Genomic DNA, 17,046 nt, shown 5'->3' with positions numbered 1-17,046 from the left:
TTGGTATTTAAGATATTAGAGAAAAAATATTAAATAAAAAAACTAAAAACTAGGATACGTATAGGGAAAAAATATTAAATAAAAAGGAATTCTTTTTTAGAGAAATCACTCTACTACTTTTAGAAGAGATTATTATATTTTAGATAACAAAATGAAAAGTGTAATTATATATCATCCCTTATTTGAATACAAATCCTTATTGATAACCAAAAAACTAAAAGTGGAAATATATTCCTGCAATAATAAATAGATATTAAGCAGTAAATGATGGAAAACCAAGTTTCTTGTTTTGGATAAAAAAAATCAAGATAGTACAACTTCAATAAAAAAAAAGTGTTACTAGGATTCAAGAACTTCAATCCTCGCTACATCTGCACTAATCATTTATAATTAATTATTTTATAGGTTGTATCAATGCTTTATTTTGATATTTAGGTTTTTAGTGGTCTTCATGGATTGTCAGATTTTAGTTAAAATTGAATGATAAAAACCTTATTATTTTTATTATTTTTCTTTTTATATTTTTTTGTTGTTGTAGGAGTAGTTTTTGAAGAACCTGTCTATAATTTTCTAGGAGGGTTTGAGTTCCTCTAACGTTAGGTCATACATGGCCACCGATCTTAAATTAAATTATACTATTTTAGATATTTGAATAAAAATAGTAAAACCTTGTTTAAATGTGTGTTTAGGATCCAAAAACTTCAAATTCCTTTATAGGACCATGAGTGTTTTTATTTTAATATTTCTATTGTAACACCGTAACGTAATATAAAAATATTATAGTTAAATTGTTTTTTATAATAGCTTTAATTATATAATTGTAAAAATATTATACATAGGAATCAACCTCATAAAACTTTAGTTATGATATAGTTATAATATTTTCAGTAATACCCCAAAAAATTATAATATAATATAGTAGAAAAATACTATAATTGAAAGTCGACTGATAAGAATTTTGACTGATCGTTCAATCTCAGATTTTAATAATAAAATTAATTGATAAATGTTTATGAATTGATCTGCGTTTTGATTGACGCAGGATGCTTCGATCAGGATGAGACAATTAAAGCAGAAAGAATCATATTGGGCCGGTGGAACATGTTAGAAGATTGTACGTCTAGCCGGACGATCGGATGACATATCGACAGAAGACTTCGGTCCATGAATTCGGGCATCGGGCTAAGAAGAGCGAAAATTATGCTAAGGATATCGGAATTACGGAGGTCAACTAGCCGATTGGGAAATAGGCCATAAGAGAGGACGATGCATTGAAGAATCGGACGAAACGTCGATGGACCAATGACATATCGAACAACATGATTCATGCTTAGTAATAATTGTCTAAATCGAAGTGTGTTTTTACATGTGCAGGATTAACTACGATAGCAAGACATAAAGCAAAATGAAATCCCAGAATCAAGAATACGATTTCGTTGGGAGTTCGAGAGTTTGTTGGAAGTCTGGACGTTCATCGGAAGTTCTGTCGGAATTGATCGAGAAGTCCCGGAGCTTGCCAAAGAAGCTTGTCGAAACTCGCCAAGAAGATCATCATGAAGTCCAGGAGCTTGTCGGGAGTCCGCTGGAACATTGTCGTAAGATCGTCGGAAGATCATCGGAAGAAACCTATACTTACGGACTTTGTTTAGCTTAGTAAATATCTTAAAATTCATAGTTAGTACATAATATGAATTAGAATTGGACCAACTCAATTAAGGGATATTTGAGCCAATTTTAGGTTATGTTGGGTCAAGAGAAAGGCCCAAAAAGTGACCAAACATGTGAAACCATCATGACACAATCTCCGAGACTGTGTTAGGTGGTGGTACTGCCCAGACTCAATCTCTGAGACTGTCTGGGCGGTGGTACTACCCGTACCCTGAAATTTCGGGGGTTTGAATTTTGGGCTCCAAATTTGAATCCATTTAGGCCTATAAATACCCAACTATTCCTATATGGATAAACAGGAAATATTGAGCAAAACCATGTGATTCTAAAGTTGTAAACTTTAGAAAGTTGAGTTCCCTCCTCCGAAAGCTTAGAGAGAGTTTTAAGAGAGGTGTGAGAGGGATACCTTGTAAAAGAGGGTTGTAAAAGGTTATCTCATAAACCTGTGAAAAGGAGAAGAGGGGTGTAAAAGGGTAGTTGGTCTTCGCCCATTGAAAGAAGACCAATAGTGAATGCCGGTGGCCTCGACGGAAGAGGAATCGATGAAGTGGATGTAGGTCACGACGACCGAACCATTATAAAAATCTGGTTTGCATTTCTCTTGTATAATTACTTTACTACAAACCACTTTACTTGTTTTATATCCACTATGCTCTTCCGTACGCTTTCAAAGTTAATACCTTTACAAAACGATTTTTCGTCGGAAACAGATTTAATCGCAACGAAGTTTTGAACCGACATAATTTTTACCGTTGTACTAATTCACCCCCCTTCTTAGTGTCGACTCTTTTCCTAACACATAGGAACCTTGAGAATTGATTCTTCAACGGATCGATACACCATATAGATCGATTCGTGAGAAGAAAAAAAAAAGAAAAAAAAGAAGAGGGGGATAGATGAATGATTGTAAAATTAATGATATATTCGGAATAAGAGCGGCTATAAAAAAAATGAGAATTAAAAGTGAGATTTTTTTTTTTGTGGAAAATTACTATGTTAAATTCTTCGCATGTATTCCTTCACTTGCATCCAAAATACTAAAGTTAACCATGACTCTCACTTCAATTTTTCGTATTGAAATAGCAGTGGACTCTCATCAAACGACAACACTTAATCGGAGGACGATGAACTTTATGCAATACATAAGAGTTCCCCTCTCGTTGGAGTAGGTTGACAGAGATAGCTAACGATAAGGATAAGCCAATCAAAAGTACACCAATTAGGGTTGCATTTGGCCATGGAAACCCTCACTAAACAACAAGTTTGCATAGGCGTCGGGAAGACACTTCTACTGAAACAAAGAAAAGCGAGGCATGGCGATAACACTCTTTATTTAGAAGCAACTTGGAGCTTGGCTTTCAACTCCTTCCTCAGTATTTTTCCTGCTGCTGATTTCGGAATGGAATGGACGAAGTAGATCTTCTGCAATCTCTTGTAAAACACAACCTGAGGAGCCATACATACATACATATGCGTTCATCAATGAATCAACGAGTCATAACAAAGACAACCCTAACTCTTGTCACGAACGTAAATAACATTTACAGGAAACAAATAAACACACAACTAAAGCTATATCTCTTTGTTCATCACAAAAAAGAAAGGAGATTAATTCACTCGAGCCTAGTTTTGTATGAAAAATCTTTGAAGAAAAATAATTCAATATGAAAAATCTTCTATATAAGGAAAGAGAATCTTGGAAATTAATGGAATTTTACTGTATTAAGCTAACATATCTCTAAATTTTGGTGGGATGTTTTTATTTAATATTTTCTTCTTGGATGTAGAAAAAGTCCATTCTATTTTTTTTTATATCCAAGTTCTTAATTAATATAATGTTACTACATAAAACTAGCATATCTTTAAATTTTGGTGGGATGTTCTCATTCAATATTTTGTTTTTGGATGTAGACAAAATATATCCAATCACGTACATTCGATGTAGACAAAACGTGAGATTCGAGTAAAGATTCACACGACAAATGGTCAAACACATTCAATATAATATATTGAATGATATTTCGAATCCATCGTACACCGACGGAAATGAACCCATTAGAATTACCTGTTTAGCTATGAATTCCTTGATGGCTTGCTCGCTGATGGCCGAGTCTTTGGCTCGAACGACGAAGGCGACTGGGACTTCACCTGCAGCCTCATCCTTTTGCCTGTTGTCGTGAGAAGTCAACGATAAGACCGTTGACGATAATAGCACGAGGCAAACAGTACAGAGAAGCTCGGTGGACTTACGGGACGACCGCAGCGTCGGCGATGGAGGGATGACTTAGAAGCAGGGATTCGAGCTCTGCTGGCGGCACCTGCGCGCACATCCTCAACCCATTAATTACGACCACCGACAAAGCATATTAGGGTCCTTCCTACGTTGGAAAGAGGGCATGCATGCAGTGCATGTCAGTGGGTTGAGTACCTGGAAGCCCTTGTATTTGATGAGCTCCTTTACTCTGTCCACTATGAAAACCTCGTCGTCGTCGTCGACGTAGCCGATGTCTCCAGTGTGCAGCCAGCCGTCGACGTCTATCGTCTTCGACGTGGCGTCGACATCGTTAAGGTAGCCTGTCATGGAACGAAGTCTGTTGTCAACGTGGAAAACGAGATCAGAATCGTTCGTCTAGGATAAGAAAATGGACTCCACGTACCTTTCATGATCTGAGCCCCCCGGATGCATATCTCGCCGGGCTTGTTGCGGCCGAGGGAGAAGCCGGTGTCCGGATCCACCACCTTCATCTCGGCATTCCTTACGATAATGCCGCAGGAGCCGGATTTGACAGCGGTCGGATGCTTAGCAAACGCAGGGCACATCGAGAGCACAGGCCCTGCTTCCGTCATTCCATAGCCCTGCATATGCACGCATGCAAAGGTTGGTCCGCGTAGAGAGAGAGAGAGAGAGAGAGAGAGAGAGAGAGAGAGAGAGAGAGAGAGAGAGAGAGAGGCACTGACCTGGCCAAGGATCGCCTGAGGGACTCTGATTCTGAGAGCATCCTCGAGCTCCTTCCCCAGTGGGGCAGCACCCGAGAGGATGATCCTCATGGAGCTCAAGTCGTAGTTCTCGATCTCCTGATTCTTCGCCAGCGCCAGCACCAGCGGCGGCACCACCGCGGCCACCGACACCCGGTGCGTCTGTATCCCTTCCAGCATCGTTCTGATCTCGAACTTTGGCATCAGCATCGTCGCCGCACCCGCCCTCAGCGAACAGAGCAACGCAGAGTTGAGGGCGAAGATGTGGAACAGGGGAAGCACGCACAGCACCACGTCGTCGCGCTTCAGGTACACGTTCGGGTTCTCGCCGTCCACCTGCTGCGCTATGGACGACACCATGCTCTTGTGGGTCAGCAACACCCCCTTGGGCAGCCCGGTCGTGCCCGACGAGAATGGCAGCGCGACCGGGTCCTCCGGATCGATGGTGACGTGGGGGACTGACGTCTCGTTGGAGTCCAGCACTTCCCAGAAGTTCATGCAGTCCTCGGGAGGCTCATCGGTGGTGATCACCATCAAGCCGTCGCCGATCTTAGGGAACCCCTCGTCCCCGCCGCGGAGCTTGTCGACGTGCGCGGACTGGGTGACGACAAGCTTCGCACCGGAGGCCTTGATTTGCTTGAAGATATCGGCCGGAGTGCAGAACGGGTTGGCGGTGGTGGTGATGGCCCCGAGCATGCATGCGCCCATGAACGTGAATATGAACTCAGGTACGTTCTGCAGGAGGACCATGACGACATCCCCATGTCCGATCCCGAGCTTGGAAAAGCCAGCGGCCGCCTTACGGCACAGAAGGTGGGTCTCGGAGAAGGTGTAGATCTTCCCAGTGGTGGCCGCGATGAGGCAGGCTGCATCCGACGTCTCGTGGAGTTTCTCAAAACAGTAGGTGTGGAGAGGGAGATGGTTGGAGATGGTGATGTCCGGTAGCCTCGACCGGAACACGATTGTTTCCGGCGGCTGGGTTTCGGGTGGGTGGATTGGGCTGGCGATCTGTGGTTGGGTTTCAGAAGCAAGAGAGATCATGGCTGCCGAGGTACAACACGAAGGAAGAAGAAGAAAAACAATGAGAGGGACGTGAGGATTCAAAGCGCGAAACGGATGCCAAACAAGGAGGTAAGCACTGCCTTTCTACAGCTTTCTGACACAATGGAACTCTGAGAATACAGCAGTGGCTGAGAGCTTGAACGAAGCAGAAGGATCTGAGTGCATATAAGTAGGGAGAAGTGAAGGGGGGGGGGGGGGGGGGGGGGGGTAGGTAGGGAATGCAAGATGGAAGGAACAGTGGTAGAAACGAGAGCTGTGCGGAGATGCGAACACAGATTCATCTCACCTTCTACTTCAGCAATGTATCAGTCTCCTTCCCCTCACCCACCTACTCTCCCCTCCGTTTCATCTAAGAACACCCATTTGAATGAACAAGGCATTGACTCTACCATTCCCCTCTGTCTCCTCCCCAAAAACTCGCAAGACTATTTATTTTATTTATTTTTTTTCCAATAAACATGGAAATATCACTTTTTAACTTATCCGTAAAATTCCATGGCCCAAATCGAATAGGGAGTTTGAACACACAAAGTTCAAATGGAATAGAACCTGTTGGAACCTAATTTAATTTTGAAAGTTATAAACGGTTTTAAGTTTAAAGAAAATAATATTCTTCGATTCGATTAATCGATTCGCATCGGAATGAATTGATTTTAATTTTAAAAATATTAGTCGGATCGCAATTCACTATCTTAAGCCCTTAATCGATTCAAATCGACTCGATATCGATACTGACCCAACTCGTGCCGGTTCAATTGAACAAATATTTTAATTCGATTAGATCGAACTAAAATTATTCAACAACAAAATATTTTTTTATTTTAAATAAATAAATATAAATATATATATATATATTAAAATTATTTAAAATAATAGACTAATTGATTTTGAATTGATTCGATTGGATCTTATTCTTACCCCAACTGAGTCGAAAATTGAATGCGACGGTTGGATTCCAACACACAGCAGCAAAGCAAAGCAAATAATATAATGCCTCAATATTGCCGGTCAAAATACATGCCGAGACTAAAGCGGCATCGGCTTGAATTTGGACTTGGGAGAGTTGTGGCTGTCATTTCTGAGGATGAATTATTATGCCAAATCGATTAAAATATTGCATGCCAAGATAAAATTAGAGTCGGCTCCGTGCTCATCATGCCACCTGAAGCTGTGAAGAGAGAGACAATGGAGAAATAGTCTTGGAGCAATAAGCACGTTGCTTGCAATAGCTGAGTTCCTGATGATGGACGGTGTCGGCTTGACTGCTTCATGGGGGATTAGGATTCGAGTTCGAAGATGTTTTCAAAGGATAAGACGAATCGAATTTGATCATTCGTGACGATGAATTCCAGTTGACTGGGATGTGATCATCGATGACCAAATAAATGCATGAATGATGAGCACCACCAAATTTCTAGATGGTGAGCGTTCCTTGATCCACCTCATCTTTGCACAAATTAAAAGTATCCAAGCAATTATGTTGTCGAAATCTTACTTCTTTTATTCTTCCAAGGAGAAATATATTAGTATCTCAGGTATACACAATCAGTGTATTTTAGTATTATGTGCAGGCATTGATTTACTTTGATGATCTCAGAGGATCGAAAAAAGGAGAAGTCAACTTAAGAATTTAACTTACAAAACTCGTGTGAAGGGTGTATCGGGAAAAAGTTCCCCCAAACACTCAATTTAGTCAACTATTTGAAGTAAGAAAAGTCAAGTAGAATATGTATTTTAGAAACTTCAAAACGATCGTGACATACTTATTTATTTATCTTTTAAATATTTAAAAAAGTAAGAGTACGTATATTTATTTATCCTCTGAGTACGCCCAGTCTATCTGAGCTTCCAACATAATCAATCACATTTGTCTTTTGCAGCATTCGTGACACACACTTGTCACTCACGCAAGGCAAAGCACAACAACTTTTGGGTCAAGTGGTGTTCTGACAGGGAACCATGCAATAGTCGATTCATTACACACAGGCCATTTCCCAATCAAACATAAGCAGAAACACCCATTCGATTTGAAGCACCAAGTTCATCCACTACAGGTAAGAAAGAGAAGCAAACATAAGACCTGGATCTCCAAGACAACTTCGATCTAAATGTAATGCCAATAGAAAAGCAATGGAAGACATCCAACATTCTTAGCTGGTTTTCTGGGTCCTAACACGGGACGTTATTTCAATTGCTAAAAGGTGGGGGTTTACCCAACCCAAGTTTCCCAGTGACTAAAGTAAAGCTATGCTACTGAAAACACAGGGAGTGTCTCTCTCACATGACTTCAGATCTTGGACTGCTTTGCGATCTTGAACCATTCGGTGTGGAAGGACCCGGGCATGTCGACCCTCTCGTAGGTATGAGCCCCGAAGTAGTCCCTCTGAGCTTGGACTAGATTAGCAGGAACACTTTCCCTCCTGTAGGTGTCGAAATAGGCCAGACTGGCAGACATACCTGGAGTGCTTATGCCGTGGTTGATAGCGAGGCAGATGACACGACGCCAAGCAGCCTGGCGATCCATTATCTCCTTTGCAAACTCTGGGTCGACCAAGAGGTTCGGTAGCTCAGGGTTCCTGTCATAAGCCTTCTTGATACGGTCCAAGAAGATGGCCCGGATGATGCAGCCACCCTTCCATATCCTTGCAAGCTCACCCAGCTTAAGATCCCACCCCTTTTCGATGCTCTTTGCTCGTATCAGGTTCATGCCTTGTGCATAGCTGCAAATCTTTGAGGCATAAAGGGCTTGCCTCACGTCTTCGATCAACTTTGCCTTGTCAACAGGCTGACCTCCCAAAATGTCACTGAAATCACCAGACTGAAAAACTTTAGAAGCTCGGACCCGTTCCTCCTTGAGTCCACTAAGGAACCTGGAATCCAGAGATGATGCAATTGTTGGAGCAGCCACTGATAATTCAGCAGCTTGTTGGACGGTCCATTTGCCGGTACCTTTCATCCCAGTCTTGTCTAAGACCTTGTCCACTAGATACCCATCACCTTTATCATCTTTTATTCCAAAAATGTCTGCGGTGATCTCAATCAAGAAACTAAGAAGTTCTCCTTTGTTCCATTCAGAAAAAACCTGTTGCAACTCGTGGTTCGACAGGTTTCCTACAGATTTCAGTACATCATAAGCTTCGGCGATAAGCTGCATGTCTCCATACTCGATTCCATTGTGAATCATCTTGACAAAATTGCCTGAACCTCCTTTGCCTATAAAAGTAACACAGGGGCCACTATCCGGAACCTGGGCAGCCACTTTGAGAAGGATGTCTTCTATGTGCTTGTACGCCTCGTATGACCCTCCAGGCATCAAAGAAGGGCCATTCCTTGCGCCCTCCTCTCCACCAGAAACCCCCATCCCGAGATAAAGGAGACCGAGTTCCACCATGGCCTTTTCACGCCTCTCTGTATTCTCATACCATTCATTGCCCCCATCTATTATGCAGTCGCCCTTCTCCATGTGAGATGAGAGTGTCGCTATGGTTTGATCAACTGGTGCACCAGCTTTCACAAGCATGATGATGACACGGGGCTTCTGTATTGAGTTGACAAATGATGCAGGGTCATGGAAACCATAAACTGGGAGGTTTCCTTCACGTTTGGCACGTTCAACAGTCTCATCTACCTTTGAAGTGGTCCGGTTGTATACAGAAATAGGGAAGCCTTTTTCAGCTATGTTCAAGGCTAAGTTTTGACCCATCACAGCAAGACCAGCAAGGCCAATCCTTGTTAGAGCCATCTTTCACCTGATAGAGAGGTGGGATCATCAGAATAAGACTAAATAAGATTACACGCACAAGAAAAATGAAAATTTTGGTACTGTGACGGGATAGAACTAGATCTAATATATAATTGAGGATTCTCGACTGCTAGCAGATTGACATAATCACGTGTTGTTAGCTAATCCAAGCCAAGCATCATAACCAAAATTGCAATATATAAATTATTCAAAGTATCTTTTTTAATAAAATTAAAAGATATTTCCATTACATTAAATAGCGTACATGACGCTCATATATAGACTCGAACCTAAGAACCATCACTTGTGAAACAAATGCATTAACCAACTCAGATGTCACAATAGAGACATTCAAAGTATCTTTTCAATATGTATAAAAAATGGCTTCAAGGAAAGTCTTTTGCAACTTAACATAAAGATACATCCTCCATGCTATTCCATATACAGATCAGGAACTTCTACATATTAGCCACTGAGAACTAAAATATACAATCTTACAGAACATTTACAAAGAAATATGAAACTCATTCAGATACAAGATTCAAAATATTTTATAAAAAATCAAAATAACAAAAAATATATAGATGAGGTGAAATAAAGAGCTAATGAAAATTCTAAATGCAAAAGAATATGGATCATATAAAATCATGCAAACAACAAAATGAAAACGTTTAAGCAACGTTATGTAAACTTTATATAACGTTTATATAAAGGTGGCTCGTTAGATTAGCCTATAAGTGGATGAGGAAGAAAATAAGATGGATGACCAGTGGCAGCCTCCTGTAGTTGAAACAGTCAAGAGTGGGAGGAGGACAATGTGGAATTCTACTCTTATACTATCCACCACTTTCACTGCATTTCATGCCTCTATCACATGAGATAATAAAAAGAGGGAAGATAGGGAAAGGGAGAAAGATGAGGGGAGAGAAGAGATAAGAAGGGACCTTGCGACTCCTTGTCTTGGGTTCAGGTGGCAAATAACTCGATTTAAATGGGGTTCAAAACAAACTACATCTAGACGAACTGTAAAACTATGAAGCATGGAATTGACTCACCTGATTTCCAGAGATCAGTGCTGGTCGAAAACTGAACTAGATTTTTAATAATCCAAATCTGACCTGATTTAATATGAACTTGTAACAAGATAATAAATGCAGACATGTACATGCTTATCTGCTTTGTTTTCTCTTAATCAACCTGGAACTGACTTGGTTTAACTTGAGTTGTTCGTCAAACATATTAATCATAAAGAACTAGTCTATGTTTTGAAGAAAACTTGGTACATTATAAGTTGAAGCCTGAACCTGACCTAAGCAGTTTAACCTATCTAATAATCATCATTACTAGTGTATCTGAATGGCTAAAATTGGACCCAAACCCCAATACCCAGACAAACTATACATTTGGACCTGATTCTCGTCAAGAATAATACTCAGACCACATTTCTTTATTACAGTGTTGTCCTTAGTAACTAAAGTAGAACCTTTTCAAACTACACCTTCTTAAAGGAACCATTAGGTTCCGACATTGCAATCATCCATTGTTTTGATACCACTTATAAATGGTGGGCTCCCAAATCACCGTTATAATAGTAATCACAACTAAACCGAGAATAATCAAATCATCCATAACTAGAAATGATCCTAAATCGAGAATGTACCAAAGCCAATAACCAATCTTTCACCCACTCACCATTGGATCAACTCCAGTTCTACATGCCCACTAGAGGATCATACTTCAACAACACCAACATATTATCCACCGAGGGATGATTTGATTACCTATGTTTCTTACCCTTGTGCCTCTAATATCAACAAAAATCAGAATTAATATTTTTATTTGTACAACCATTTCTGATCTAATACATAAACCAAAGAGTTGAGAGAATTTGCCTGAATGAACTCAACTTAATCATCATTGCAATCACCATAATGTAATTTCTTTAGTAGCCAGTCAATGAAAGACATAGTCATCCCCATTGCATGAACAAAATAAAAAAATAAAAACTAATTAATATAGAAGAATATATTAGTATATTAAGATAATACACTTACAGAAAAAGATTCACATAAATTTAGCAAAATGAATTTGGTTTTTGTGTAGCCAAAGTTAGACCATATAGATATATCGCATGATCCATGTCAAGTTGGCTAGGCACCGTCCTTAAGTGCTGTTCTTGTTTTTCTACCTCTTTTTATTTCTTTGTAATTTTTTTCATCAATTTCTTAACGATGGAAAGAAGAAGCTTAATTAACTCGTTCTTCCTCAAAAAACTTTAAGAAAGAAGATATAAAAAAAATATATAGATGATGTATATATTACAATAAGCCAGACTGACAATGCACAAAGGAATTCCTTAAGGATACTCCCAAAAGTAGCACAGGTCTAAGAATCATAAGGAACAATTATACACAAGCTATACAGCTTCCTAAATAAAGATCACAACCTCACACACGACAAACTCCATCCTTATTACAGCATAAAGACTATAAGCAAATAGTTAAGTTCTTATCAAGCAAATTTTTGAAAAATAAAGACCTATTGATAATTAGTATATGTAAATTGATTAACAACAGGGAGGGGAAATTCCTTGATTAACTGACAAAATAGTCTCCTACCTAAAGACAGACTTAACTCGGATACTTCTACGCTACCTTGACAGGTGATGACACCCAAAACCTTTGCAAGATATATGGGGGAACCAACCACTAGGTTAATAATGCCTGACTGGTGCAACGAAACATAATTCAGCGGATCAATAACAGAAATTAGTTGCACAAGATCAATGTTCCACATGCTACTACCATGAACAAATCACAATTGTCAGGACCAAAAGTCCAACACTTTCTTTGTCATAAATCCCAAACAAAAGCACCGGAAACAAATGATTCCAACGAATACATGAGAGAAGCAATAAAAGCACCACCAGATTATCAAGTGTGGAAAATACAATAAGCAAGAATCACTATGGCGGACTCCCTGCAATGGTGAACAGATGAATCCAACCTTGATTGTTTGTCTTGGATCACCCGAAGACAAAAAGATCACAACTTTATTGTCATTTGGACCCACATCTAGGTTCTAATCTCCCTAAATCATGGACATGCTGCCTTCCAGGACAGCAGCATGAATCGATTTTTTAACATTCTAATTACACAAGTTCCACAGGCGCTACAGATAACAAATTCAACATCCACAAATCTAATGCATGATATCCTGAAAAAAGACAAGTCTTGCATCACACACAAAAATTGGATATTTCCACCAGGTAAACCACAGAAAAAAAAAAACTACATATAAACCATCAGAGATTTGAGATAGCAGATCTACCCAAAATTTTCAGACACAAGGCAGAAGAAACAGTAATCGATGTAAAGATTTGTCTCGTGACAAGGAACGATAGTAGATCAGGAAAGAAGAGAAGCCCAGACCTTGATGGATGTTTCTCCCCGCAAACAAAGACCAGTTTGGTTTGGAGCGAGAGGATCCCTTATATTTCTCTTCTTCCTATTAGAACAAACGCGATCGATTTTATAGAGACAGCAAAAGCCCAACCAACTCCTCTCTTTTATTTTCTTTCCTTTTTTTTCCCTTTTTCTTCTCTCCCTACGAACACCAATTGTTGGATTAAGAAAAATATCGTGATTCGTGCATAACAATTGGTACTCACTGACGGCTGGGGTTGGTTGGGTAGGTAGGTGGGCTGATGGTCGGGTCACCATTGGGTAAACCTTCCTTTGTGGAGGTGCGACATGGGTCCCACGGACCCCGCTTGTGGCTCCACATGGGTCCCATGCTTTCTGCCAATCGTCATCCCTCGTCTCCTTACCAATCCAATCTTGGTTGAGCCTGACTAGGTTGTGTTGGATTCACAATGGGTTTGGTTCGGAGCCATTTCAATCGGACCGGTCAATGACATGGTTAGATCGAACCGAGCTTGCACCGACTCAGGTTGCATGTAGATTCGGGCGCATTGATCGCTTAACCCAACGCGTGTCCGGATAGGCCGGTTTAGGTCGGCTCAAATTGCCAGGTGAGTTTCGAAACCTCCTGTGGTCTAACCGTCTGCTGCTGGGTGCATGAAGCGGGTCCAGTGTAAGTCCAAAGCTGTGGAATTTTCATGTTTTGTTGTCTTATTCCCATTCGCGGTGAGCAGACTTGAGTCTCTAGTGTTGACTGACCGAGCGGATCAAAAAGTTGGCGGCTTTCGTCAAGCGTGAGGCGATTTGTTGGCCGCCGATGGTCGTTCAGAAGCTTTCGGCTGTCCTCAAAGCTCTCAGCCGCAGCAACACCGCAGCGGCCACCGCCACCACCAACGCCCAGTCGTTGGCTTCGGGGAAGCTCGTCCATGCCAAGTCTGTTTCGCTCGGCTTGCAGTCCAACTCACTCCTCTGCAGAGCTCTCGTCGGCTTCTACCTCTCCTTCCACCTCCTCGACCCCGCCCTCAAGGTCCTCGAATCCAACACCTCCGACGACGTCTCCCCATGGAATGCTCTCCTTTCTGTCTGCTCCAAGCGCCAGCTGCACGCACAAGCGCTTTGTCTCTTCCAGAAGCTGCTGCTCCTTTCCCCCCGCCTCAAGCCCAACGCCTTCACTTATCCGAGCGCTATCAAGGCGTGCGCCGGATTAGGCGCCGCACGAAACGGCGTGGTCTTCCACGCCGGCCTGATGAAGTCCGGTTTTGCGGCCGACGTCGTAATCTCGAGCTCTTTGGTCTACATGTATGCGAAATGCGATCGCTTTTCGTCGGCGATCCAGCTGTTCGATGAAATGACCCACAAGGATGCGGCTTGCTGGAATACGGTCATGTCCTGCTACTACCAGTCCGGTCAGGCGTCGAAAGCGCTGGAGTTGTTCGAGGAGATGAATAGATGCGGTTTTGAGCCGGACTGTGTGACGTACACGACTGCATTCTCCGCTTGTGGTCGGCTCCAGGATTTGGAACGGGGGAGGAAGATGCATGAGATGCTGAATGAGAGTGGTTTCGAATTGGATGCTTTCATCAGCTCTGCCATCGTTGACATGTATGCCAAATGTGGTTGCTTGGAGAGTGCCAGAGATGTCTTCGAGCGGATTCCGAGTAAGAGTGTGGTCTCCTGGAATTCAATCATTGGCGGGTATTCCTCGGCAGGAGATAGCCATTCGAGTTTGATTCTTTTTAGGAGGATGACCATGGAAGGTGTTAAGCCCACTTCAACCACTATAAGCTGCTTGTTAATGGCTTGCTCGAGAAGCTCTAATTCACGACATGGAAAGTTTATTCATGGTTACATAGTACGGAACTGTATAGAGGCTGATATTTTTGTTGTTAGTTCTCTTGTAGATTTCTATTTCAAATGTGGAATTGCTCGGCATGCAGAGTCTGTCTTTGAGAAGATGCCAAAGTCGAATGTGGTTTCATGGAACGTGATGATTTCAGGGTATGTGACGGTAGGCTGCTTCTTCAAGGCTCTCGAGCTCTTCCATGATATGAGAGTATATGGGGTCAGCCCAGATGCTATCACCTTTATCAGTGTTCTATCTGCTTGTGCTCAATTAGCAGCTTTGGAGCAGGGCAGAGAGATCCATAAGCAAATTAGCAACCATGGTCTGGAGTGCAATGAGAAAGTCATGTGCACCCTTGTCGACATGTATGCAAAATGTGGAGCCATTAGCGAAGCAAGAGAAGTTTTTGACAGGTTAGCTACAAAGGATATTTTGTCCTGGACTTCCATGATCATGGCCTATGGCTCCCATGGCCAGGCCTCTGAAGCTTTCAAGCTCTTCCACGAATTGCAGAAAGTAAATGCAAAACTGGATCATGTCACATTCCTTGCAGTTCTCGTTGCTTGCTCCCATGGAGGACTGGTTGATGAAGGTCGTCTTTATTTTGATCAAATGACTAATGAATATGGAATCAAACCCCACATAGAACACTACTCCTGCTTGATAGATCTCCTGGGACGCTCGGGTAGGCTAAATGAAGCTTATAGTGTACTGAAGAAAAGCACACCTGAGATAAGAGCTGATGCAGGATTGTTAGGTTCGTTGTTCTCGGCTTGTAGTTTGCACAGGAACTTGGAATTGGGGGAGGAAGTTGCCAAGCTTCTTGTTGAGGTAGATCCAGATGATCACTCTACTTATGTGACTTTAGCAAACATGTACGCGTCTGTTGGGAGATGGGATGATGTGCGCAAGGTCCGTGCTACTGTAAAAGAGAGAGGATTGAAGAAGAACCCTGGTTGCAGCTGGATTGAGATTGAAAAGAGAATTCACCAGTTCTTTGTGAAAGATGACTCACATCCACAGGCTGAGTTTATACATGAATGGCTTGGGTATCTTTCTTTGCACATGAAGCAGGAAAAGTCTGATAGTCTGATGAGCATGACTGCAACAGTAGATTGAAACTGAAACATCAATTTCATGCATTTGCAGCTTATAATCACTGGCAGTACCCAGTTTTGAAACTGTGACAGCCCGAGTATAACATGATCCTTTGTACAGCTGAAGATTGTTTGAGACAGGGAACTGATTTAGTATATTTATTTGTTCTTTTCTCATATTCCAACTCATTGGACATGCAGACATTATTAGCAGCTGGAAGATGTCAATAATTATTCCATGGACTTCAAATTTCTTTCATTGACTATAAAGGAGGCAATTTTATTCACTAAATGGACCAATGGATTGAGTTTGCAAAAATGATTTCCTGCTTAGCAGCTGTCCCTATGCAGACCCAACACTGCCTCACAACATGTATAAGATTATTCTTTGTATATGGACATATTGGAGAAGTTCTTTTCCCGAATAGTGGGACATTGTAACTGATTGATTTTTTTTTTCAGTTGATGAATTGTTGTGAGATTAATTGGATGAGCAAACTAAAGATTCCTTGATGTGTTCTGAAACACTTTCCATGTCATTATGTCATAGTTGGTTCGATAAGAAAAAATTCTAATTGATTGTCATTGGCTCTCATTGTTGCAGTGTGGTACCTCAGAATACAGGATTCACAACAGATTAAATTATCATAACTTTCCTAATAACATAGATGTGTTACTCTTTGAATCCAGAACCAGAATAAGATGCAGTAAATTGCCTGTTCTTTTGCTCAAAAGATTTACCTTCTCTTTTTCAGTTCTCCACGAGATGATTACATTTTTCTCTATAATTTTTGCCTCGTTGGTGGTCGTTCTTGGTGGCTCCAGTAAGAAGGTAAAGCCATGATTTTTGTCAACTCAATCCAACAGGCAAAAACTGCGGGACTCTCCGTTGACTTCAAGAACGCTGTTTATTATTCCCTTTCACAAATTATTTTGCAGATAATTTTTCAATAGCATGATGATGAATCTTATCTGGCATGGGGAGTAAGACAATTATGCTGAAACCTATTATACCTTAGATCTTTTTCTCATAGCTTAAGCAGTTACTATAAAATAGACCATAAGTTTGAATCATGTATCTGTCCATCTTTATTTTTATATAAAAATATTTTATTTTATATTTATTTATATATTATAGTATTATATAGTATTTATATAGTGAGAATTGTTCTCTATTTTATGATGCACTATAGGGATTTTCATAATATGATTTTATGATTATTATATTCATAGATG

General features: G+C 41.0%; 3 protein-coding genes across 4 annotated transcripts; 1 reads left to right on the top strand and 2 right to left on the bottom strand.

The window, feature by feature from the left end:
- Positions 1-2,706: 2,706 nt before the first annotated feature.
- LOC103975240 (4-coumarate--CoA ligase 2) lies at positions 2,707-5,828 on the bottom strand. The gene is made up of 6 exons (XM_009390149.2): positions 4,627-5,828; positions 4,326-4,524; positions 4,097-4,242; positions 3,919-3,986; positions 3,734-3,836; positions 2,707-3,114 (listed from the first exon to the last, which is right to left on the bottom strand). The coding sequence occupies exons 1-6, from the start codon at positions 5,683-5,685 to the stop codon at positions 2,998-3,000; spliced, it is 1,692 nt and encodes a 563-aa protein (XP_009388424.2). The 5' UTR covers positions 5,686-5,828; the 3' UTR covers positions 2,707-2,997.
- A 1,883-nt stretch (positions 5,829-7,711) lies between these two features.
- On the bottom strand, positions 7,712-13,171 carry LOC103975241 (6-phosphogluconate dehydrogenase, decarboxylating 1). 2 transcript variants are annotated; one of them, XM_009390150.3, is made up of 2 exons: positions 12,880-13,171; positions 7,712-9,455 (listed from the first exon to the last, which is right to left on the bottom strand). In XM_009390150.3, the coding sequence occupies exon 2, from the start codon at positions 9,446-9,448 to the stop codon at positions 7,994-7,996; it is 1,455 nt and encodes a 484-aa protein (XP_009388425.2). In that variant the 5' UTR covers positions 9,449-9,455; positions 12,880-13,171; the 3' UTR covers positions 7,712-7,993. The 2 variants fall into 2 exon arrangements, with proteins under 2 accessions (XP_009388425.2, XP_009388426.2); XM_009390151.3 differs by having other exon boundaries at positions 12,779-12,916.
- Positions 13,172-13,613: 442 nt separating this feature from the next.
- LOC135606048 (pentatricopeptide repeat-containing protein At5g27110-like) lies at positions 13,614-16,235 on the top strand. Its single transcript, XM_065096781.1, has one exon. The coding sequence runs from the start codon at positions 13,688-13,690 to the stop codon at positions 15,830-15,832; it is 2,145 nt and encodes a 714-aa protein (XP_064952853.1). The 5' UTR covers positions 13,614-13,687; the 3' UTR covers positions 15,833-16,235.
- The last annotated feature ends 811 nt before the right edge of the window (positions 16,236-17,046 follow it).

This window comes from Musa acuminata, chromosome BXJ2-2 (genome assembly GCF_036884655.1).
Source record: "Musa acuminata AAA Group cultivar baxijiao chromosome BXJ2-2, Cavendish_Baxijiao_AAA, whole genome shotgun sequence".
NCBI classification, from domain to species: domain Eukaryota; kingdom Viridiplantae; phylum Streptophyta; class Magnoliopsida; order Zingiberales; family Musaceae; genus Musa; species Musa acuminata.
Note: the sequence above shows the minus strand (reverse complement) of the source record. Positions and strands in the feature narration are given on the sequence as shown.

Bases quoted from the DNA above. Each gene is read 5' to 3' on its own strand.
- LOC103975240 (XM_009390149.2), bottom strand. From the start codon at position 5,685: ATGATCTCTCTTGCTTCTGAAACCCAACCACAGATCGCCAGCCCAATC. The intron at 4,525-4,626 runs GTCAGTGCCTCT...GTGCATATGCAG, and splicing joins CTCAGGCGATCCTTGGCCAG to GGCTATGGAATGACGGAAGC. The intron at 3,115-3,733 runs GTAATTCTAATG...ATGGCTCCTCAG, and splicing joins AGGAATTCATAGCTAAACAG to GTTGTGTTTTACAAGAGATT.
- LOC103975241 (XM_009390150.3), bottom strand. From the start codon at position 9,448: ATGGCTCTAACAAGGATTGGCCTTGCTGGTCTTGCTGTGATGGGTCAA.
- LOC135606048 (XM_065096781.1), top strand. From the start codon at position 13,688: ATGGTCGTTCAGAAGCTTTCGGCTGTCCTCAAAGCTCTCAGCCGCAGC.